Below are 26,464 nucleotides of genomic sequence, written 5' to 3' on the forward strand. Positions count from 1 at the left end.
TTTTATTAAATCATTCCATCAACCCATCTGTTTGTGGGTGGTAAACACTTGTGCAAATCAATTTAATACCAATTCATACAGTTCGCGTAGTGATCGTGACATATAGGTAGTGCCTTGATCAGTAAAGATGTCTTTTGGAATACCCACTTGGGAGTGCCTACACAGTAATTTGTGCTGAGATGTTGCGCAGGTGTACTGCTTTCAGATATCGCGTTGCATAGTCCACCAGAATTTATGCAAAGTGATGCCCGCATGCAGTCTGTTCTAATGGCCCGACGAGGTTCATGCAATTCTTTCGAAAGGGACCTTGATTAGTGGCAGAGTGTGCAAGGGCGCTTTTGGGATGGCCGGTGAGTTCACCAACTGACATTCCCGGCACTTCGCACACCACTTGCAAACATCTACGTGAATGCCCGGCCAAAAGAAACGGCCATTATTTGGTTGGGTGTTTTCTCATGCCCTAAATGGCCAGCCATTGGATTATGGTCAGCTGCCTGGAAGAGGGTTTCCTGACAGCTCTTCGGTACTAACAATTGGGTTGTATTTTCTTTTGTCTGAGTGTCCTGCGTCACTCGATACAACCTATCTTTGATAATAGAAAAATATGAGTATGTGAGTGCGACATCAGGCCGGAGTTGTTGACCATCAATTACTCTCACTTGGTCAAAGCGTGCTTGAGATACTTGTCACGTGACTGCTCTAGAGGGAAATCCTCCTCAGGGCATCCCCTGAGTATGGGAACACTCTCTCCTGCATCATCATGACACAGAGCAAATGTAGACGGCCCTCGCACCGCCTCTCCAGCCATAGTATCGCAAGTCACACACCAAGATAATATTTTACAGGAACCATCCACACATATTTCCCTTATTAGATTCTTAGATGCAGGGGAGAGAAGAGAGAGAAAGAGAGTCTGCTTCGCTGCCTCCCGGAAATGCCACCATGTAGTCCTCTGCCAGCTGAATGGCCTCTTCCAATGATGCTGGGCACTAGACCCACTCAGCCATCCACAAGGATGTGTGCGTTTTCTATTCAGATTTGAGTAGTTGAGGAGGCTGGTGGCGGAAAGTTGTTGAGCCGCTAGCTGCACCTCCCTGGACAACAAGCTGTCCGCCCACTGGTCGAGCGGCCACTTCCACACTTCTGCGGTCTCCTTTTGCCTCAGGTTCACAATACTTAATGCAGTCATTACACTCAATCAGATAACACAAATATGATTTTTCTGGACAGATCAGATCATCAGTAAGCATCAAGGTCATACTCTCTCTCCCTTTCTCTGGTGAGCTGGTGACCTTTATGTCTCCCAGTACTCCCGCTCCCTATAAGCACACTACACAGTCTGCGTAGGGCACCAACTCCCTAGAGTGGCACCATCTTACCCTAGGAGGGCACCAGAAAGTCCACCGGCTGCCCTTGCTCATACGTTATACACGATTATTCCGGACATCTGTGTAGAGCATCAATTTGGCCAGCGGCGTCCCTGATGTCTTCCTCTGACATCACTATAACAAGTGACATGTGTTAGAGATAATTACAACCCAGGTGACGAGCCTTACCACTCTCCTGGAGACAGACACATGACCACGCCCCCACCCCCTCAAATTCCTTAAACCAAAATACCTAAAAGACCTGTTAAACCCGGTCTGGTTTATGAGATTGCTGTGAAAATCAAAATTCTGGGTAAGTGTGACTCCTGACTGAAACATGTTAAGACCTGTCTGAGGAATGGAATATTCAAAACTCCTGCCACCAAGTGTTTGTGTGTTTGTTGTCTATAAGATAAGGGTTGATTTCTTCCAGCTGCACTTGAACAGGTGTGGTCTGACACAACATGAAAGGCTGCCATGTCAACAGTGTATGCGAGCATGCGCTTTAGCAATGTGAGCACATGCTGTGAATACAGTGTGTGTAAAAGGCACCCTACTGGAGATGCGGTTGATAAACATCCTCCCTGACATGTTTTCTCTCTCTCTCTCTCTCTCTCTCTCTCTCTCTCTCTCTCTCTCTCTCTCTCTCTCTCTGAAAATGGGTCAAAGCTCTGGGTTGAGCACCTACTCAGAACATTTCCTCCCCCTAAATTGGCTCCAAAACATTCACTCACAAACAACATGGTGCTCTTTAAAAAAGCATTTGCTGTTTGCTTGGTTGTCTCTTTGGTTGATTCTCTGGCTAAGGCCCCAATTCATTGAAGACACATTCACAAACATAAACTCACAAAAATGCTTTTGTTTGTATTTACAACAAACTACCACAAGATACGCTCTCAGCCCAACAATGCACTGATTGACTAGTTCATAAACACCCTTTATTTTGTGATTGGGTAGAGTATATTCACACTATTCTAGAGTCTGGCCACACATACAAACTCAAAAACACACACCAGTGTTTAGCCTATTTAGGCTTATTTAACATTATGAAGGATTGCATAAAACTGTTTATATATCAGAGCGGTAATGAGAGAGGGTGGGAGCGTTTACAATCAGATAGGAGTCTCATAAAGGATGGGACTCGAGAAGAGGAGGGAGGAGTGGGGAAGGATAGAACAGAGGGCCCATTTAGGATGGGCTGGAGGACAGATCCTGGGGCAGAGGGGTGCTGTGTGTGCATCGGCCTGAAGAGAGAGAGAGAGAGAGAGAGTGAGAGAGTGAGTGAGTGAGTGAGTAAGAGTGATGGAGGCAGGGGATGTGGGAGGAAGGTTGTTGGTTTGAATAGGAACATATCACATAGAAAGAGAGAAAGGGAGGTCACAGGGAGGGAAAGCAAGTAGACTGACAATTAGCATCTGCTTTGCTGAATGCAAGGACTCACTAAGATGGGAAATGGAGAGAGAGGGATATATATTTATTTCAGAAAGATGCAGTTTTGAGATATGAAGCGAATTCATAATGTCATGCTGAATTTCTCACAGACACCTAGCATTCAGGTAGCATTGAGGAGTAAAATTCTAATTTTTCAGGTGAAGAAAATGTACTGAGGTAGAATGTAGGTGTGTGGAAGAAATAGACAAAGCTATGATATTAGTAATAAAAATCCCACAAAATAACTAATAATAAACCCTTGATCATTACCAGCCCAGAAAATCTGTTAATCATTGTGAATGTGTTCAGTTGAGCTAAGAGTACAACACTCTTATTGATAGCTGTTAAACTGAATTCACTTTGGATAAAACCATCTGCCAAATGTATAAATGTATATGATAGCTGAAATCTCCATGAAATTAGCTACAAAATGTAATAAACCTACACGTAAGGGTTGTATGTACAGTATTTATAGAACTTTGTGAATTTTTCAGATTCTGTGAAAATCAGCTGAGCATTCTGTATTTTATATTTGCAGATTCCATGTTAGTCTGATCATAGCTCAACTATCTTAGTATAAAACACACAATATTTTGTTGAATACAAACATGTATTGGTATGGATAAGATATGATAATATCCCTTAAGATTCACAGTCTCTTTGAATTCTGTATTGATTGGTCGGTTATTATTTTGTTCATTCTTTAAAATGTAAATGAGAACACCATTTTCCTTACACCATTTAAGGCATTAAGAGTAAGCAGGTAAACACACCCAGGTTTTTCTTGGCGAATGCAGCTTATGTGGCCATGTAAACGCACTAGCGGCATTCAGGTTTTTGAATACAACCTGTTTAGATGAGGGTCAATACAGAAGGGTTTTACTTTCGCCAGCCTACTCCCACTGTCCTCCTCTGCCACACTCACTCTCTTTTTTGTTTTTCAACCACAGGTGAATCAGTGCTTTTGAATATATTTTGGTCTTAAAAAAAAAAGAATAACAATCATTGATAAGATTACTGGTATTCTAATGCAGATTGTGTCTACTAAGAATAAATCAAGTAAATTCTCACATGGACAAAATGAGGATGCTGGTGGATGGTAGCCATAAAATTGACAGTGTAATGATGCTCTTTTCCCTAAAAATTGGAATGGTAAATTGTACTGTCCAGCTGGTCCCATATAATTTGTATGCTAGTTTTATCGATTAGCAATGCTGATTGGTTTTAGCTGATTGGATTTAGCTGTTGTTTCTCTGTAGATGGGTGGACACACCCTGTTCTCCATGTTCCTGTGAAATTTTGCTTGTGCCATGCATGTAGCAATCAGCCTTAGAATCGGATTTTACGATCAAAGAGTTTATGCAAATACAAACACATAGAGTAATAATTATGATTGGGCAGAACAATTTATCTGCAATCAATGGATGATGGTACATGAAGCAATGCCATCACAGACAGGAAACACTCAGGTATTCATGCTTCTTATTTGTGTTGATATTAGGCACACTAAAGAAGATCTGTGAAGCTCTCATTATTGTGTATGTATCTGCTTTTTAACATTTTCCGATCAGCCAGTTATTTTATTTTAAAGCCATTCGTAACCGGCAAAGTTTAATCTCTAGTTTTAGCGCAGCGGTTGACTGATAGATTGGGGGATGCATACAGGATGGATTACCATTTACACCTCAAATGCGATGTGGTCACATGCGTTTTTGACCACATTCGTATGTGGTTTTTGTGATCCAATCACAAAATGTATTCCGGTACAAACTAAATATTGTGATACCAAAAATTTTAAAACATTATGATTCATCATGTTGCCAATTTCGGTACCATACTTCAGTATAGTGCTATTAGCTAAATATTACATGATTACATTTTTTTGATTAAATCAATGACAGTTTGACATTGAATCAAATTCAAATATCGATATGGCCAAGTGTGATCAATGAAGAGCAGAAGGAGGTAATTTAGTGTTAATGTAATATTTAAATAATATACAGTTTGCATGTGCTGTGTGCTTCATGAACGAGAGGTGCCACTGTGCTTTCTGCCATACACAAATTTTATTTTCTTATTTTCATTTAATTAAAGTTTAATATATCCATTAGTTTAAACACTGTTTTGATGTTTTTATTAAAACATTAAATATGGAATCCAGAAAATTCAAATGGAAAACAAAATTTGTAACTGCAAAACGTTATAGAAAAGTCCTTTTCTGTGTTATTTCATCAGTATTCTGAGGCTATTTATTTCTTGCCTAAGTATCGATTGAGTTTCGTCCTGAAGCCAAAAGTTTGGTAACAGAGCAACCCTAGCATGTTAAAGAACTTATAGTTTGTATGTAAATCACTCTGACCACAATGGTGAAGTGGTTATCCTATTTCTTTATATGAAAAGATGCTTTTTACATCGCTTAATTTTGAGTAAGTATAATCATGGCACAGTTCCCATTGCTGCAGTTTGACAGTGTCCCAATGTTTTTGGGCTTTGTGGACACCTAAACAAGGAAGGAATCAGGGGGAGGAGTTAAGGACTTCCTGTATCAGGCACATACACTGTTTTTCATTCACTGCCGTGCAGACTCTCATCAGCTCTCTGCTGTACCAAAAATTACCAGCTGTCCTGTCTTCATCTCTCTCTCTCTCTCTCTCTCTCTCTCTCTAACACCTCACTCTCTTTGTCTCTGTCTCTGAGGACGGAATAACTCTTCTTCATCCTTGAAAGTCAAATCATGATGAACGCTTCGTGACAAACTGATGTTCTATTTCTGGTGTTCAGGTGCATATGTGAGTTTGTGTGGGGGTGGTGGCCTGAGAGCGCATCAGATTTGTAAGCATCTACAGAGAGTAAAATCTCAGCACAATCATTTATTAATTGAAAAGTCATACATCACTTTGGCTGGCTGCCGAGCCAGGATATTTTTAAATATTATCTGTAGATCTATAACAAGAGTTGCAGTATAGGCTATAGGACAGGGGTACTCAAATACATTTCCAAGAGCTCTGGTCTCTACATTTCCTTCCCAGCAAAGTTCTGGATAATAATATGTAGCTTACATGGTGTCAGTAGTTATATGGTTAGGAAATTATGTATCTTTTTTTAAATAGGTTTTTATAACTTGCCACGTTAGCAGCAATAGTACTTTGTAATACTGTATATATTCCTAAACAGTCAAAATAGTCTCTTCAAAACTGGGCAGTGTTGAGGAGATCGGGGGCCCAGAGACAGCTAAAGTAGTGGGGTCTTAGAGATATTTTCTACCAAAAGATTAAACTATTTAATCTAGAATTCATCAGTTGAGGGCACATGGAAATTTATATTAAAAGATAAGATCAACAGTTGTTTTGAAGATGAATATGTTTAAATATGTATATATATGTATGTACTCAGGAGGCCTTTTGACAGATAAAAAGCACTGTATGGGGGTTCAGGGATATGCCTTGAGAGAACATCTATAAAAATGTAAAAGTCTGAATGGGCCATTTTTATATTTTCATTAAAGTGAGAATCTATTAACAACAAACTAACAATTTACATAAAACAGTGAAGCATTAAAATACTGTTTGCATAATAATTATAAATTGGCATCCTTGCCATCCATGATGATACCTAATTTTCACAAAATTAGAATAAACATATTTTTATTATGAAAGGCTTGTAACATGCTGATTAATAAAGCTAAATTTAGATGGTAAAGCTGCCATGTTATGTTGTTTATGTTAATGTTTTTGATGTTAAAATATCCACACCTGCAGCTCATACATACGTACAGTAAATTAGGCTTTATGGGGCGCTTCATGTCTATTATATAGCGGGGAGAGAGACAACGCGCGCAGAGCAGGAATAAAGCGATCAGTGCTGAATGAGTTTTATTCCCACTCCACGCATGTATAAACGTATGCTTACACAATCACTTAGCCAGGTGTCAGATAACTAGCACAAAGATTTAGAGCTCGGCCCTTATTGAAATGTCCTTTGGTCCGGAGTCCGCCCATTGAGTACCCCTACTATAGAGAGTCTTAGAATGTTCAGGACTGTCATAAACTTTTCTAGCAGTCCAGGTCAAGGCCTTGCCAGTGAAATTTGCATTTTATAGGAGCAAATCACATTAAAGATTATCTGAAACAATTTGTGAATGTGCATGTCTCCATCAAAGTTGGCCACATGCCTCTACAGCAGTAATATTGTTTGGGTATAAAATCAAATCAATCATATAATTGATTGATTGATTTTAGAGTAGTATAGGTAGTATGCCATAACGAACTCAGCTGCCGATATTCAAATACGATGACGTATTTGTTGTCATGTGATGCAGTCATGTGATCTATTCAGCCCAAAACAATCAAGATGGCGGCCTATGTTGTAGCAGTGTTGTTGTGCCTGCTAATCACTTTTGATAACGTTGTTAAAGATAAATGTTATTTTGTACAACCTTCAAAGTGCATTCAAATCATATAAGAATCACTACGAGCTTGGGCAGTCCATTTGTCTGAAACAATTCTGTATCTCCTTTGCATGGAAAATAAGTTCATGAGGCTGTTGGCGGCAGTACATATATGAACTAATGCTCTCGGGTCTACTAGGAAAAAGCACATATTGTCTGTTGGAAATGTTTCAGATTTAAAGGTTAATAAGTGATTTTATCACACTAAAATCATGTTAACACACTGTGACAATTAAGGTAAGGAGGAAGCTGGGACTGGCTTGACAAACACAGACAATTAATGACAATTTTCAGTGTATAAAGAAACATAAACACGCACTGCTTTTCAGCCAGCTACGTCAAATCATAAAACACACACGAGAATGCGGACAAGCTTTGTGCATCTGCACCTGTGTCTGCAGCTGTCGCTTCTCCATAAATTCTCCCGCCTCCCCTAGCTGGAACGCGAGGACGGTGTGGCGCGCAGGTGGAAGTCATTCGCCACTTATAGTCCCGGCCTCACTCTGCCCAGACGCCGCTCGGCTCTGCCCTGCTCACCACACATGTATATTGTTTATGTCTTGCGGCTATACTTGAGTATATTTAAACAGTGAGTATTTTAACGGTTACGGATTGACCCTATTCACTCCCATTGTAAGTGTCTCACTGTAACCCAGATTTTGCCATATTAATCCAGTCTTTTTCTCTACATTTTGGCCTTCTGTCCACACTTAGATGGCATTTCTGTCCAGCAAAAACTGAGCTTTTCCATAACACACTCCCAAGTGTATATACATTTGAAAACGCCGTATTCGCATTGTTGTGTGGACAGGGAAAACAGTAGCCGAGTTCAGAAAGGAATACTTCCATTCTACTCTTACTATTTCTGCCATAGACATTTATGGCAGAAGTAATAAGAGTAGTATAGGTAGTATGCCATAACGAACTCAGCTACCGATATTCAAATACGATGACGTATTTGTTGTCATGTGATGCAGTCATGTGATCTATTCAGCCCAAAACAATCAAGATGGCGGCCTATGTTGTAGCAGTGTTGTTGTGCCTGCTAATCACTTTTGATAACGTTGTTAAAGATAAATGTTATTTTGTACAACCTTCAAAGTGCATTCCTTCAAAAAACACTTCAGTTTCTGAGTAATCGGATAATAAAGTATCAATCAATCAATCAATCAATCAAAGGTGATGGGACATTTAATCTGAATTGCTGTCTTGTGGCAAACACAGATAAAATTGCATTTCAGGGCCATGCTTATGTTTTTTTGTTTTTTTCAACATGCGCAATCCTTTTTTGACATTTCAGTATGGACGAGCAACTTTTGTAAAACATTTAAGAATGGCAGTGTGGACTGCTGACCAATGGAAGACAGGTGGTGCATTCAGGAAACCTGTTTGAAACCTTTTTGTTTTTTGCAATTCTGTTTAATTCTGCTAGTGGCACAAAAATGACACACTTCAGCGATAAAGTAAGCCTAGTTACAGTACAAATGTGCACTACATGACTGAAATGTGTTGGTCGGTGTGTTAAGCAGCCATTCTGAATTGTCCTTTATAAAACATTTGTCATTTTATTGAAAAATAAAAAGTGTAAACTATCCCTTTAATTCTGTTATTCTGATCTCCACTAGAGCCACACATTAAACTCTGGATTGCTGTTTCATCAAAGTAACAGGAGAGTCACATCTGGACTTTTTCTTTCTTCTTATGGTCTGAATCACTGATACAGGAGGACATTTGGGATAGAGCAAGGGAGAGGAGGTTTATTGTTTCAGAGTGACTGTGGGGGGGCTGAATCTGGGACACTCTGGCTGATCTGCCGAGACACAGGGAGGTCTTGTCCTATCACATTGATGTTTGCTCATGAGGGTGGCCTTGGTGACAGCTGTTTGGGGAGTGGGAGGAATGGAGAACTCACAGTACTGGTGGAAGACAAATAAGGGGGTCAGGAAAATCAGGAAAACTTGGAAGACTCTGCTATGTACAAAGAGATCTATTTGAATGGCATGCATACGAGTTCCTGGAATGTAGTAACAAAAATATTGATTTTTTTTTGTACAACTCTCATCTAATCTGATTACAGCAAAATGGTTGTTTTGCTTTTCGATAGCAAAAATATCTTGCCATACTGTGTCTAAATTGTAAGTAACTGTATTAACTTCTTTTTTATTGCCAACATGCTGCCTTACTAAATATTCGCACGGCTATGTGACAGCCTCGTGCATATAAGCGAATCACAGCCATGTTGATATTCAGCACAACAGCACAACTGCGAGTTTGATATTGCTTAAATGCATATAGCTCCAATTCAAAATTTGTGAGTTCTTTCTTTAAAGGGTAACTAAACACCTGCTCAGAGTCTGACTCCACCCACTAGAAATATTTGAAAATGCTGGAAAAGTGGGCAGACCCCGGCAGGGATAGAGGGAACGAACCGAGTGCGGGGCTGAGCGGGGGGGCACCTGAGACTCGTAGTGACGGATTAATTGACAGCTGCTGTCAGACTCTATGTTATTATTATTCCTCACACGGTCACAAGACGACATGTACATGAATCTGGCGTGGTGAGCTGGAACCTGCTTACGTCAGCTGTCACCGCTTACGTCACGAAGTACCGCAACAGCCAATAGGAAAATTCAGCTGCAGTAACCACCGTTCAACCTGAAGAGGGCAGCACTCAGACGTTTTTACACTTTTTTTTTACACATATATTGTAGAATTAAAACACTTTATACACAAATGTCAAAAAAATTACTTGAATCAATGACTGGTACTAATAAAGCTCCATGCTTACAGATCATTAAATAAAACAAGTTGGTTTAGGGTTTAGTTACCCTTTAAACAAGAGTTAACAAATACAATGCAAATATTTATGTGAAACAAACAAATCTAAAGCCAACATGAAGTACGTTTCAGAAAGGTGAGCCCTTAATCCCTGGCAGCCTTGGAGAGATGTAATCTATCAAGCCAAGGTGAAGAAATACAAAGATGTCATGTTGCTATTTGTAAATCTGAGGCGCAAATGCCATAAATTTGCCACAGTATAATAAGTTTAGGCACTAAGATGATGTGTTTGTCTGCCTTTGAAGCCACAGATTTACCCCTTCAATTAATGAAAAACGGGCGGTTTGAAGTGTGAAGTTCTGGTACCGATTGAGAGTTTGAGCGGGCTGATGATTTGTGGACCTCAAAGGCTGTTGTGATCTTCAGATCACAACAGCCAAGTAACTGAGTCAGATCGGCCATATGCACATTTGATATGATTAGGCCTGTAAGAGTGCAGTATATTTCGGTGGCCTATTTGTCAGGATCAAGTTGTTAGCACTAGCCTATTAAAACACTAAGGCAGTTTACTACAGTAATACTACACTAGTGTAAATTGTTTGTGAAATAAGTGACTGGTGTGTGTCCTGACTTAACTAAAAGAGACTGAGGTTTGCTTTGTGTTGCCAGAGGCTGATCGTTTCACATCTGTGTTTATGTAGAGGAAAATGATGCATGCAGTTTGTGGTCTCTGAGGCTCCAATACCGACTTTGTGTTAACGTGTGTCTATGTGCTTAACCCCCTACACAAAGTGTCATCTCATTGCTAGATGAGTAGTTCACTGTTTCAAAATTCAGCTGGAATATTGAATAGATTAAGTTTGCTCAAGTCTGTACTCCTGCCCATTTCTTCTGCATTCAACACATTGACTACGAGAACTGACTTTTCACTTGCCATCTAATCTACCCAGACCTTGACATGTGGCCCTGTTAGGAGTTGATCAGCGTTATTTGCTTCACCTGTGAGTGGTCATAATGTTTTGGCTCATCAGTGTATGTGTACATCAAAAACAGCCAAATTGCTTGTTTATGTGTGTGATCTTTACTGTCTTAATAACTGTCTCTCAAAGTAAATCTCTTTCAGAAGGCTGCTTACAATCATTTCTAAGAAAATTTCAATCAAACTGCCAAAAAGAGTTTGGATATTATTCAGAAAATTTGACCTTATCAATAGTGGCAATCTGTCTGAATTCTCTTTCATGCTTATTAGATTCTTTCTTAAAATTCAAGACTAGTTATGTCTTTTTTAATGTGTGTGTCTCACATCATGTAAAATAAAAAAAATAAAACATGTTTGTACATATGTAACAACTAACATTATTGTTTTTTTCATTAACAAAGTTTACTTTGACTTCCTACTGAGGGCTTTAAGGCATTATTTCTGTAAAGCTGCTTTGAAACCCCAGTATATGCATTGCGAAAATCTCTACACATTTAAATAAAACTGACTTGACTTAAATTATTGCCAGTCAGTAGTTTTATATGTTCAATAGGTGAACATGAGAGAACAAGAAAAAGTATACATTGAGCAACAGTTAGGAGGCTTATACAGTGTGTTGTAACAGGTATGTTTATTTTTCTTAACAAGAGAGTTTGTGTTTGTGAATTCAATGGTAAAAAAAATCATGCATCCATCATAATCTCAAAAACAAACCTCAAATATTTTTTATCTGAAAGTAGATTACAGTACAACCAAAGCAAAAACACAAAAATTGAAGTAAATAATTGTAATACATTTATTTAAGCTATTTACTTTTCTTAATTCAGATTAAATAATTTTCATTGAGCCAACATAATTTAGTTAAATTATGTCAAATCAATGTACTATAGTGTATGGGTGGATACAAGTAACCCACAGTCTCAAATTTTAATCCTGCCTCCGTGTAATCTTTTTTAGCTCCAACAGCTACAATAGTAGTTTTAACAAAACTTCATTAGTCAAACTCAAACTTAATTTTCTTATGTTGGTCCAACTTAATAAATGTAGTAATCATTAGTATATGCTAGGTGAGCAAGTGTAAGGACAGTGAAACTACTGCACTGTCAATTTGAAAGCAACTGCTTATGGAGCTCAGCAGCATTCGAATCAAACATCATTTGAAAGTGAAAGTCCATCCTCAACCTAAGCCCAAGCACCAAATCTTCACCACAATGGTAAACCCCAAAATTTGCTATTTGATGTACAATACAAAACAAGCCCAGATGGGACTTGTGATAGAAATCAAGTATTTTTAAGCCTTTGTTAGTGTTTGATTGCAATCACTTTTCATGGTGAGTTCAAAGTGGAGCTTGACGCTTTGACTCGAATCATGAACGCAGCTTCACGATTGCTGTAACAAAGCGGATAGCCACAGTCTACCAGCAGATTAATATTGTGGAGGATGAGAGTTTAAGCAATGTAATGCCCATTGCAATAAATATGCAACATATGTTGGGACTAGTTCTTACAATCAGTCAAACTCCCACTTAGACTTGAGTGGAATGTTACTTGAATTGGTGCTATATATTTCTTTATATTCTGGAAGGCTTTGTTTGGAAAATGTTAATAAAGCATTATATTGTTACATATTGGTTTGTTTTATTTCCTAAAATGGAAATAATTTTGACAAGAAAATAAGTATATATAGTGTAAAATTTTAGCACTTTTAACTACAAAACATTATGCGATTTATCACGGTTAAAGTTTTAATCGACTGACAACACTATTTATTGCAGGGAGCAAATAAATGAGAAAATACTGTATGCTTGCTCTTGAGTTGTTTAAATAATAATAAATAAATATTTTGGAATACTTTTGACATTCCATGCTGAAAAAGTAATAATCAAATTGATTAATTACTACTCGCATGGCTAACACTAAATGGGTGTTGTTTTAAAGACTTTACAATGCATATAGGCAATATAACCAACTCTTACTAGGTGCCTTTTAATTTGCTGACAAATTTGAAGTGTTCCATCTCATAACATATGAAATATGATTATTTAATAATGTCAAACTTACGTTCAGATCATTGTGCTGATCAGAAAGTTTGCAATTAGAATACAACATATATTATTTAACTCATATATCAAATTAATATCAAGTAAAAGCCCTGAGAAAAAAGATTTAAGAGTTTATAAGCTATAAACAGAAATCTTTTGTCGTGTTGTGCTTGTAACAAACAGAACATAAAAACAGCAGATGCTCCCGATTGAGATAATTGCTGTAATGCATAAATATTAATATAATCTTTTTAAAATGCGATGCTACCTCAGATATTGTTGTTAACATCCTGTTTGGTGGTCACTGGTTACAAAATGCACCAATCACAGCTGCTGTGGTTTGTATCAATGCAACGTGCAGTAAAAATTGTTGAAGAGGTGTGCTTCAGGCTTTGACACAGAAGTATAAAATGGCCTCTACTTGTTTGTTGTGGGGTGAAGGACATATATATATATATAAATAAATAAAACATCAAAGCAAACATAATAAAAAATAAAAACAAAAACACAAAACTTCAATATTTTATGACTTTATTAAGTCAGAGCATTCAGTTATTCAGTTCCAATTTACCTGGACTTGTCCACTGCATTTAACATGGTTAACCATCAACTGCTGACTTTGTATCTACAATCTTTCTTCCTTGTATCCTCTTTTGATATTTACATCTGCACACTCAACACTGGAGTGCCACAAGGTTTTGCCCATGGTTATTGTCTGTCTACAGCGTATTTAACTTGATTAACATACAATACAACATGTTTCTCTTATGAATTCTGATGAAACATAGCTTTAAATCTAGGCTAATATTCCCCTTCCATGTAAGCCTGCCTCTCTGACTTTTCAACTTGGAAGGCTTCACATAATTACCTCATCTACTGCTGCTCTCCTCTCTCCAGACTTAGAGTTGCCAGAATCAGATTAAAACAATTTTTTCTGGTCCACAATGCAGCCAAAGGGCTGGCCCTTCTGTTACATATACACAATTGAACCATGCATCAGGCACGCACATCACTGTGTCCAATCTGTTAGTTCTTCTCTTTGTCTGCACCTGTCTATTTAGATCAGTGGTTCTGGTGGGTTGTGACCCAAAAATTATGCAAAAACAGTTGAAAACAACTGGTTCATACAATTAACAAAGAAAAGCAAAACATATATTCACAGAATCAACATTTAACCCCCACTATTACTCCTCCCAATACCCAACTCCACCCTGACCCTCAACAAACATCCCTGTGGTCACACAAGAGTATACAAAAAAATTTAATAATAATATATATATGTAAATTTGCTGTCCCCTCAAAATAACTCAACACACAGCCATTAATGTCTAAACCGCTGGCAACAAAAGTGAGTAAACCCCTAAGTGAAAATGTCCAAATTGGGCCCAATTAGCCATTTTCCCTCCCCGGTGTCATGTGACTCGTTAGTGTTACAAGGTCTCAGGTGTGAATGAGGAGCAGGTGTCCTCATTGGTGTCATCGCTCTCACACTCCCTGGAAGGAACTGGAAGTTCAACATGGCACCTCATGGCAAAGAACTCGCTGAGGATCTGAAAAAAAGAATTGTTGCTCTACATAAAGATGGCCTAGGCTATAAGAAGATTGCCAAGACACTGACACTGAGCTGCAGCATGGTGGCCAAGACCACACAGTGGTTTAATAGGACAGGTTCCACTCAGAACAGGCCTCGCCATGGTCGACCAAAGAAGTTGAGTGCATGTGCTCAGCGTTATATCCAAAGGTTGTCTTTGGTAAATAGACGTATGAGTGCTGCCAGCATTGCTGCAGAGGTTGAAGGGGTGGGGGGTCAGCCTGTCACGCCGCACACTGCATCAAATTGGTCGGCATGGCTGTCGTCCCAGAAGGAAACTTCTTCTAAAGATGATGCACAAGAAAGCCTGCAAACAGTTTGCTGAAGACAAGCAGACTAAGGACATGGATTACTGGAACCATGTCCTGTGGTCTGATGAGACCAAGACAAACTTATTTGGTTCAGATGGCATGTATGGCGGAAACCAGGTGAAGAGTACAAAGACAAGTGTCTTGCCTACAGTCAAGAATGGTGGTGGGAGTGCCATGGTCTGGGGCTGCATGAGTGCTGCCGGCACTGGGGAGCTACAGTTCATTGAAGGAACCATGAATGCCAACATGTACAGTGACATGCTTAAGCAGAGCATGATCCCCTCCATTCAGAGACTGGGCCGCAGGGCAGTATTCCAGCATGATAACGACCCCAAATCACCTCCAAGACGACCACTGCCTTGCTAAAGAAGCTGAGGGTGAAGGTGATGGACTGGCCAAGCACGTCTCCAGACCTAAACCCTATTGAGCATCTGTGGGGTATCCTCAAACGGAAGGTGGAGGAGCACAAGGTCTCTAACATCCACCAGCTCCGTGATGTCATCATGGAGCGATTGCATAAGACACACCCTTGCATCTCTAGATGGTAGACTTTAGAATCCTAGCCCACACTCCCTCCTCCAATACCAAGTTTAAATATTTCTCCCATAATCTGTTGATAGAAGTTAAAGCTCCATCCCCAGACTAAATTGGCAGGGAGTTATACACTGATGCCTCATGACCTTTTCCAAAAGCAGTAATCACCACTCCCCAGAGTATCTGCCACTTAAGGTGGGTGTATGCTACTCCCAAAAATAGTATAGAGCAGGTGGAGCAGCTGTAAATACCTGAAGAATTGAGACCTGTGAATCCCAAAATGATGAACCATATTTTCAAAGGATCTCAACACTCTCATTTAGGTCAACGAGCGTATTAACCTCCCTCACAAACCACTCTAACGAGCAGAAAGGGGACCTATTAATACATAATTTTTGGTTAACTCAGCCATATGCTCAAGATAAGACTTAAATAAATGTCTGAATTAAACACTCTGGACACTTTTGTCCTTACCAATTGCAAATGTGAGAAGAGTGTGTTTGTGTGTGTGTGTGTGTGTGTGTGTGTGTGTGTGTGTGTGTGTGTGTGTGTGTAATAAACAACAACAGTGGCATTATGTAAACAAACTTGCATTTAAAGGGTTAAAATCCTGAAAATGAATAAATATTTGGTATTTATGATCAGGGGTGATGTTAGTTAAAAAATGAATGCGGAGAATAATATTAATATATAATATATTTATGGCAGTTTTTTGACTGACATTTTTGGCCTCCTGAGTGTTTTTTTAATTTTTTATCTGACACTGCACAAAAAAATATTGTTGTCATTGTTGTCACTAATCATTGGCATATCCCAGACTGTGATAATCAAAAAACAAACAAACAAACAAAAAAATGTCTCCTTAGCCTTTATTATATGGAAAATAATAAATTTTTTGTGTTGATGTTTTTTTTCATAAAAAAAGAACAGTGGCATTATATAAACAGACTGGCATTTAAAGGGTTAAAATCATGAAAATTAATGAATATTTGGTAGATATGATCAGGACTGATGTTGGTTAAAAAAAATTAATTATAATATTAATATGGCAGTTTTTTGATGTGGACGTGTTTGTCCTCGAAGGACCTCTGAGGAACAATTTTTTATTGACGCAAAAGGGTTAAACAACTCTGGAGTATTTTAAAATTTGGTTGAAATTAAAAAAATTATAAATGCAAACAAGGATTGTGTTGATAGCTTGATTATTAATTTTTTTACTAGGGCTGTTGATTTAAACTGTTAATTCAGTGTGATTAATTATACAAGAAAATAAATAAATGTGTGCAATTAATCATGTCCACGGACCGAAATAACTACTATTCTTATCGGAGCAATTTACGCTTGAAGTACCACTTATTTTAGGTGACAATTCACAATTTGAGAATTCACTGCTAATTGTGGCTGATAGCGATAGCCAATAATGTTTTTATTTTTTTATTTTTTTCAATTACGTTTTAATTTTTATATTTTAACCTGGAACTGCTAGATAATTTATTAAAAGCTACTCATTTGAAAAATAGGTGTCATTTAAAAGCTTGGAAGCTCTTAACTGCCGCTATTTAAGGTTTGCCAGATGTAATCTGAATCAGAAATGTGCCTATATTACAGATGTATGCTGATTTGAATGAGATATAAATGATAAAACATTGCATAAATTGTATGGTACCTTAATAGCAGTGTTTATGGTAATTCTGATGAATTGCTTACAGAGAGAGAATAAGGAACTTCAAATAGATGTAATAATACCATCCATCCATCCATCCATCCATCCATCCATCCATCGTCAACTGCTTATCCTGTGTACAGGGTCACGGGGGGCTGGAGCCTATCCCAGCTAACATTGGGCGAAAGGCGGGGGACACCCTGGACAGGTCGCCAGTCCAATGTAATAATACATTAAACAAAATTAAGCTGATACATTTGCTTCATATTTACATGCGATTAATTCAATTAAATAATCAACATGTCATGAAATTAATTAGATTAAAAAATGTTATCGATTAATAGCCCTAATTTTTACAATGTACTTTGATTACACATATTGCTCCGTCTGCCTATAGTGATTTATAATCCCAATAAATGTATTTTTGAAATCAAACTATAAACTTCATATTAAACAGTCCAATGTCATGGAAAAAAAGACACCTTTAGAAGGTGGCAGATTTGTCACGTACACAGATGACATTTGACAGCTATCTAGAGTATTTGACAGCTGGATAGATGTTTAGGAGGACATTAATTATCTCCTTCCCTGTCTCTTTATGTACATTCTCAGCTGCAGAAAAGTGATTTGCAAACTCTTTGGAGAGTGATTTTTGGGCCAGACAGTCACCCATGTACCTCTGATCTGTAGAAAGGAACAGATAGACGGCGAGAGAGGAGAGAGTTGGGCAGAGCGGGAAACGAGTGTAATACAGATATTAAATTAAGATGTTTACGCCACTGACAGTTAGGTTTTGGGGGTAGAGTTAATTAAATATGCAATTCTTTACAGCAAAAGCAACTCTCTTTTCAACTTGCTTTTCAACTCGCTCACACATGCCAAAGCATTTCTCACTTTGGCCACTGGGGGATGTGCTTCAAATTTCAATAAGCGCAGACCGAGTTTAGCTCAAGAAAAGTCAACCTACTGTTTCCGAATTCACTGTGAGATCAGTCTCGAGTTAGGATCATAAAAAAGGTCAAGTTTGTCAGCGGTGTCAGGATTGAGAATATTCTAAAAATAGCCAGATTTATCTTTGTATTATCCATAATCAAACCTTTTCCTTGTTGTCTCTCTGTCACTGTATATATAAAGAATGGGCATAAAAACCTTTGCTTTCCATCGAAACAAATGGTTTGGTATTATGATCTTGACTCAGATGGGGAATTTTTTTATTTCTTTTTTCAGGTAGAAAATGTTAATGGGCCTAGTAATTTGCAAAAAGCTCTTGATGGCTCTTGGGGATAAAGGTGAAATGATATACTCAAATATATAGTAAACAATTGGCTCATTTTGTAAAATCCACTCTAACAGTTGCATTAATTATGTGACATTTATGGAAATACAATCATTTATTGAATTACATTTGATGACGTTCAGACTTAACAGTCCTCCTTAACATTCCTCAGTAAATATATTTTGGAGATTTAATTTTAATAGCTCATATGTTGATGTCAAATACTGTATTAAAAACATCAATAATAATTTCTTTTCATAAGGAAATCAGTGATATTTGTCATAAAAATAGGAATGGGGAGGCAAAGAGTTTAAAGCAGTTGTCTTTGTGGCATTGAAAAACATGTGTGGTGCTAACCAGGTTATTCATCTTTGTAGGCCTGTATTTTGCACTAAAAAATCACAGATCTGAAAAATGGCCTGTGACGTGAGGTCAGATGAAGGCGGGGATGAATTTGTTAGGAATTCCTTGTCTTGTTTCACTGTTGCCCTTTGTCTGCCACCTTTGCATTCCTTAGTTTTCACTTTTCTCTTTTGGTTAGCCTTCGTGTTCACTTGTCCTTGTTTAGAACTACACTTCCCAGAATCCACCTGCCATCTTCACTGCCATTTTGTTCATTGTTTTCACCTGTATCTCATTCAGTCATCACTCACTGTGTATTTAAGCCCTGCTTTTTGTTCACCCCTTGTCATTCGTTGAATGTTGTTGTTAGCCAGGTATGTGTTCCCTGCCCGTGTTTTCTAGTTTTATGTTTTATTTCCCCATTGAGGGGTTTTCCTTTGTTCCCGTGTTTTGTGTACCTGCCTTGTTTATTTTTCTAATAAAGTTTAAACTGCTTTTGGATCCGCGTCTGCTTCGCTGCCTCCATTCATAACAGAAGTAGAGGTTTGTTTGGGGAATTTAGGTGGGGTTGACCCCATCAGGCTGGAATTCTGTGAAGTGGCCTTGGAATGTGGGGAATGACAGTCATGAGATAGGCCTGGGGGCTAGGGACCAGGAAGAGTTAAAAAGACACCTCCAAGAGCACTGTCAAAGCTGAACAAGGCTCGTATTTTCATGCTCATGTTTATTTCTGCCACCAAAAATAAAGCAACTTTCTTAATGTCACTGCATTGTTCACATGCTTTTCTACAGTCAGACAAGAGAGTACTTAGTGATTCCTATTACTGTTCTATTATTAAACTATTAGGGAGCTTATGTGACCATTAACTTAATAGAACTGTGATGCTCATAGTGAAAAGTCATTCTGATATGAAACCTAAAAATTCTGCATTTTCTTTTTTCTTCAAACTTACTTATTATTTAAAAACCAGGTCTAAGTAAATTAATCTTATTCATACAGTTATTTTATCCAGATTACATTTAAGAAGCCAATTTAGGATCACATAGGACAACACACAGTTAAGAATCAAGACATTCTACAATTACAGAAATATTTAATGTATCCAAGGAAATTGTGGATGCATAGTTATTTGTATCAACTCTAGGGCTGGGTAAAAATATAATTTTCCAATGCATCACAATCTTTGTTTGAATGATCTCGGTATTGATTCTTAAATCCCAAGATTGATCTTTCAATCTATGTGGCAACCCTCTATAATGCAAGCAAATCACTCACATGTGCAACCAAATCTCACACTATATGACTAAAAATGTCTATGATTAGCCACTGGCTAGCTAGTAAATGTTCAGAGCTTGTGAATTGGAATCTAATTAAATTGGGAAATCTGTATCAATACCCAGCCCTAATCAATCGTCCAAATCCACAGAAAATCCTCAGCCAGTCAGATGTGTCACCTCTCGTGGATTCTTTTTCCTCGCTTTGACTTCCCCTCTGTCTGTTCTTCACATGTCAACACTAGTTTAATGCATGTCCATATGGAGCTAATGCTGAAATTTTAACTCTGAACTATCACCTCTCAAGTTGCTTCTCAAATCTTGGTTCTCCACTAAGCTCTTCCTTTACACCTGTTTTAACACTTCACTTTAGGGCACAAGAGAAGCAGACGTCCCAAGTCTCCCGGAAGTTCCGGGAGTCTCCCGCGTATTGATAGCGGCTCCCTGATGCCCGCAAATTAGTTAAAATCTCCCGGAATCAAGAGCGAGCGAGCAAGAGCGGTTAGACTGTGCTCCAAACCGTGTAGCGCGCACGGCAGAGAGGGAGAGAGCGAGAGACCTTGCGTGTGTGTGTGTGTGCGTGTGTGCGTGTGTGCATCAAGAAGTGAAGACAGAGAGCATCCTGATTGGCCTGTTTCGGTAAGTCAACCAATCAATTGTCAGTGTGGGCGGGCTTTTATCTCTTCTCCCGAACCTAATTAATCAGGACAGTGTAGCTAGACACAGGAGCGCCATGGCAGAGGGAGAGTGCCCCAAAAAGCGAAAATATAAGACACATTTTACGCCAGACTACACGAAAGTGTACCCCTGTCTAAAAAGAGTGAAACATAATGACAGTCTTGCACGCTGTACAGTTTGTAACAGTGACTTCAGCATTGCCCATGGCGGGTTAAATGATTGTAAAAGACATGTTGATGTGAGTTAAACAAGTTTCATTTCATGTGCATATTATTCAGGCCGGCTAGTTACCTAGGCTACATGAAAACAATAAACTCCTTAGACCTGTTTAAAGTTGCAATGGAATATAAATTAAAGCAGTTTACATAAATAGTATAAGTATACAAGTAAACTCTTGTTCTGTGGGGGGGTCCGGGATACCTCCCTGAAATGACTTTTTGCAGGTTGGGATGCCTGAAATTGACAAACCCTTTGCACAGGAGGCACCTCCTATTTAGAAACCAGCTTGTGCCATTAGTTTTAGATTAAACCATCCTTAGGGAGTCTGTATTTTAGGTGTATGTTTTTGACTGTGTGTATGTGTATATACTGAGCTCTGTGCAGGGCCACTGAAGCTATTGTATTATTTTCAGTTACATATTTTTTTTCTTTAAAATCAGGTGTGGTTAAGATAACGTCACCTTAAATACATAAACACCGAAGCTCATGTATTGTTTCTCAAATCGATGTAGCATAGCATATAATGTGCACTACTTAATATGTTATAGGCCTGTGGTTGTAGATTCTTAAAATAAAAAAATATATCAACAAACTTGCCATTGTGATGGCCTACACCGATCAGCCACAACATTAAAACCACCGGCCTAATAACATGTAGGTCCCTCTCATGGCAGCTCTGACCCATCGAAGCATGGACTCCATAAGACCTCTGAAGGTGTCCTGTGGTATCTGGCACCAAGACATTAGCAGCAGATCATTTAAGTCCTGTAAGTTACGAGGTAGAGCCTCCATGGATTGGACATGTTGGTCCAGCACATCCCACAGATGCTCAATCTGATTGAGATCTGGGGAATTTGGAGGCCAAGTCAACACCTTGAACACTTTGTATTGTTCCTCAAACCGTCCCTGAACAATTTCTGCAGTGTGGCAGGGTGCGTTATCCTGCTGAAACAGGCCACTGCTATCGGGGAATATCGTTGCCATGAAGGGGTGTACATGGTCTGCAACAATCTTTAGGTAGTTGGTATGTGTCAAAGTTACATCCACAAGAATGTCAGGACCCAAGGTTTCTTAGCAGAACATTGCCTAGAGCATCAGACTACCTCCACCAGCCTCTTCCCCAGGTAAATGATGCCCATGTTCCCGGCCGTCCACATGAGCTAAAAGAAGATGAGATTCATCTTCCATTGCTCCATGGTCCAGTTCTGATGCTCACATGTCCATTGTAGGTGCTTTCGGTGGTGGAGAGGGGTCAGCATGGGCACTATGACTGGTCTGCGGCTACACTGCCCTTTATGCAGAAAGCTGCAATGCACTATGTGTACTGACACCTTTCTATCATGGCCAGCATTACGTTTTTCTGCAGTTTGTGCTACAGTAGCTCTTCTGTGGGATCAAACCAGATGCATCAAGCCATTTGCGCCCATGACCCTGTCACCGGTTCATTGGTTGTCCTTCCTTGGACAACTTTTGGTAGGTACTAACCACTGCATACTGGGAATATCCCACAAGACCTGCTGTTTTGGAGATGCTCTGATCCAGTCTTTTAGCCATCATGGCCCTTTTCAAAGTTGCTAAAATCCTTAAGATCCATTTTTCCTGCTTTCAACACGATTGAAATTCAAGAACTGACTGTTCACTTGCTGCCTAATATATCCCACCCCTTGGCAAGTGCCATTGTAATGAGATAATAAATATTATTCACTTCACCTGTCAGTGGTTTTAATGTTGTAGCTGATTACACAATAAAAATATGGATTTTTATATGTAAATAGAATGCTCTAAGATGTATTTCATAAGTGATGAATATAGGCAGGGTTGGGGAGTTATGGAATACATGTAACGGCATTACGTATTTATAATACAAAAAATTAGTAACTGTATTACACTACAGTTACAATTTAAATAGTTGGTTATCAGTATAAATTTTAATTACTGCAAAGATTACTTAGCATTTTATTGTTATTTATTTCATGTAGTATTAGTGTTTGTAAATGATGCGATCAGATGATGTGGTTGTGTACACTCTGTGGGCTTTTGAAGCAAGTTTGGATCAGCAGAAATGGTTACTTTGTGTAAATTGTCATGTGAACATTTAGCTTTATGCTAAGCTAAAATGCTGTTTACCAGACACGATAATTTTTTTATCTATCAAGAAAATCCAAGTTAGATCTATTTTTCTCTCTCTAATAAGACATTTGATATTAGGGCAGTGATGTATTGCAAAACTCTTATTCTTAATGATAATTATTTTCCTTTCAAAATATCTGAAAATCATTAAAACAAGATACATTTTCTTTATTCTGAAAATGTCATTTTGATATGTGTCGTACTATACTGGGAGATTTTTTTTTTTTTGAATCTGCCAGTGCTGAAGAAGTAATCCAAAGTATTTTGACGACGTTACTTACCTTGAGTAATCTAACAGAATATGTTACAAATAACTTTTTACAGCAAGTATTCTGTAATCTGTAGTGAAATATATATTAAAAGTAACCCTCCCAATGCTGCATGTGTGCCCGAAACATTCTCTATGCAAGGACATGAATGAAAATGTGTCTAGTTGCACATGGTTGCATTTCCAAAATGTGTCAGATAGCAAATCATTACTCTACGCAAGTACATGTTGCTTATTCAGTGCTGCTACAAGGGGGACTATAGTGGGCAGTAACTTTTTCTACAGTTAGTTTCTACTCTTTCAGTTCAATGCTTAATGTTGACATGGGGCAAATAGTTGACATTAATTTAAGGTCTGTCTCTATGGTCAGTATTATATATCAGGCAACTACTGTCATGGTGGATTAACAGTTTGAAGTGAAGCTGATTGCACAAGTTACATTTTATTAACCTGAACAATAACAAAGATTCTAAAATGGATAGTACCTGTTCTGGTAGCAGATTGGTCAACAGCCATGCTTTATTCACAGTGTTTACTGTCAGGGACTATATCTTTCATATCTTCTAATAGAAGGATGCCATTTAATGATTTTAGATAAAATAGTAACATTTTAATCAGAATTTGTGTTAATATTTTATTATGTTTTAACCATTTTATAAAAGCCTTAAGGAACTTGAGGTTGTGGTCACTTTTGTGAATATAGTCAAGACGAGCCGAACAAAGCTCGATATTTACAATAAAACACAGTCTCTTGTACCTCATTGCTTAAGTCAATAATCTGGTTTGTTGGTACAGACATTTGAATGTAATTCTGTGCAACAGTAACACAAGAGTGCATGTTTAGGACCACTAGTTTGCAATGCACTTCTGTTCACATATGTTTTTGCATACTATGTTTCTAGCCTTAGGGTGTTGCACCAATTTGTTGCATCTTGTAGCATGTTGGTTGCCACAACATTAAAAACACAATCTGATTCAACACATTGCAAAGGTCAGTTGTTTGTGGCAAAGAACAGTTTGTAATTCTTGCCCTCTTCCCCCCCCCTCTCATTCTTCCCTGTTAGCCTCTTCAGAAGAATGGACAGATCTCTATCTCCAGTCTTAACAGGAAAACGGACGATCAGTCAGAATTGAATGGTCACACAGAGGAGAACCCACCGGCCGAGGGTATGTGCAGTGTCCAATGTGCTCATATCGATATATGCTTGTATGTTACGTCACTGGCCTCCATATCTTTATTGTCATGGCTGTGTGTGTGTAACATGACAATGACTGACACTAATAGTGAGCCTACACCCAGTGATTTGGGTCTTTGTGTGTGTGAGCCTTAAGAAGTGATCTTTATCTCTTTATCTTGTGTGCCCTCATATCCCAACTGATCCTTCACATAATCCCCAGCTAACCGAGAGAGGAGAACACCTACATAGAGGCTACATAGTGACTGGACACCATCATAGACCTCTTTAGGGGCTGAGAACACAGGGCATGTTCTTGCATACGTGTTTTTATATAGTTTTTCTACGTAAACATGCACTAGATTGGTGTTTCTTGACCGTTACATTGTGTCTCGCTGTTTTTTTTTGTGTGTTTTTTTTTTAAACTTTTCTGAAGACATCATGTCAAGTGGAAAGAAGTTCAATTTTTAAAATGCATCTTGAGAGCCCTGCCTAGCTATTTTTTTTCTGGGCAAGAATGTGTCCTTTGTGAACATCCCCTTACTCTCCCCTGTAACTCCCCTGGCTCTCTTAAATTTATCTTAAACACATCACAGTCTGTGAGAAAACCCTAAGGCAATAACGCATATTGTATTTATTTATATTTGTTTTTGCATTCTTACCTATTTTTTTAACTCAAAGAGGCCACCAAGGTGTTCCCCCAAAAATATTTAGCAAGCCATGACCTAGTCAGCCCTTTAAAGAGCCCTGTGCATTTTTTTAATAAGCTCACATCATTGCATGTGTATACATCTGAGGGACCTTTAAATATGGAGAGTATTAAACTGTGACTGCAAAGGAACCATACAGTTCTAAAAACTCTGACTGTTATACTCATATGGAGTAATTTTATTATAAATCAAATAAAGAAAAAAAAAACATAGCGATAAATAGCAACAAAATTATGTAGTGAATTTTGTTTTATTTGGGGGGGGGGTTCTTATGAGTTGGAGTTTAGGAAACTGCCAATATGGAATTGTTTATTTGCACTTTGATGTGTATAAACTATGAATCACGAATACAATACAGCAAAAAAATGGGCTTAGTAGTACTTCATATAGCTTTCAAAGGATATGCCAATCGATTCAAGTTATAAATTTAACACAAACAAGCCCAAAATGATTTTTCAGACAATAAAAAACACATTTGTCTCTGAAAACTTCAACAAGTTGCACACATACAAACTGCAACTGCATCCATAAATTAAAGCTGATAGAAAATACTGTATATATCTTTTATTGATGTCTTTGTATGTACTCTGCATGTCATTCACATGCCCCCAATATTAGATTATGGTGAAGACCAGGAGGGTATTTGAGGATAGGGATAAAAACAGGGTTAAGGTAGAGAATAGAAAAATTCAGTCGATGTCAGAGTCTATGAAAGTAGAAAGTTCTCTTTCGCCGTTAATAAGTTTCAACAAACATTTGTATTTTTTTTTTTTATCACATTCTTTGATCGTATTTGCATCTTTACAAGCTTTGGAGGTATACCTCTCAGTTACCTTAACATCCATTAATATCATCACAATAAAAAACACAGCTTTGAAAATGCTGACATATAATTTTTACAAGATATATATAATGTGGAAACTGATATTTTATGTATATTTTTATATATGCAGCCTGCTCTGACATTTTAAAGAGCTCATTGTTTTACATCAAAAGCTAACATGATGTCATCTTACTACCTCCAGAGTACCAGCGAAAAAAGTGGTTTTTAATTTAGCTTTTTTAAGTGTCAATATAGTGTTTGGTGCATAAAAATCATGATTTTGTTTTTTAAGAAAAATAAAACATTTGATGTTTTGATTTGATTTGTTGGATTTTAATGTCATACATTTTTATAGACCAAGGAAAGAAAGTTGATTTGGCAAAATTCTTGGTATCTCTGAAAATTCCAGAGAGTCCTATTAAGAT

At 38.1% G+C, this 26,464-nt stretch overlaps 1 protein-coding gene across 1 annotated transcript in view; it reads left to right on the forward strand.

Annotated features, from left to right (window-relative positions):
- The window catches only part of LOC127621690 (A-kinase anchor protein 12-like), a 52,349-nt gene that overhangs the window by 6,910 nt on the left and 18,975 nt on the right, over nucleotides 1-26,464 (forward strand). Inside the window, exon 2 of the mRNA XM_052095405.1 lies at nucleotides 24,396-24,498. Within this exon, the coding sequence (XP_051951365.1) occupies nucleotides 24,396-24,498 (103 nt within the window). The remainder of the gene's footprint in view (nucleotides 1-24,395; nucleotides 24,499-26,464) is intronic.

The sequence above is a fragment of the Xyrauchen texanus genome, chromosome 28, assembly GCF_025860055.1.
Source record: "Xyrauchen texanus isolate HMW12.3.18 chromosome 28, RBS_HiC_50CHRs, whole genome shotgun sequence".
NCBI lineage: Eukaryota > Metazoa > Chordata > Actinopteri > Cypriniformes > Catostomidae > Xyrauchen > Xyrauchen texanus.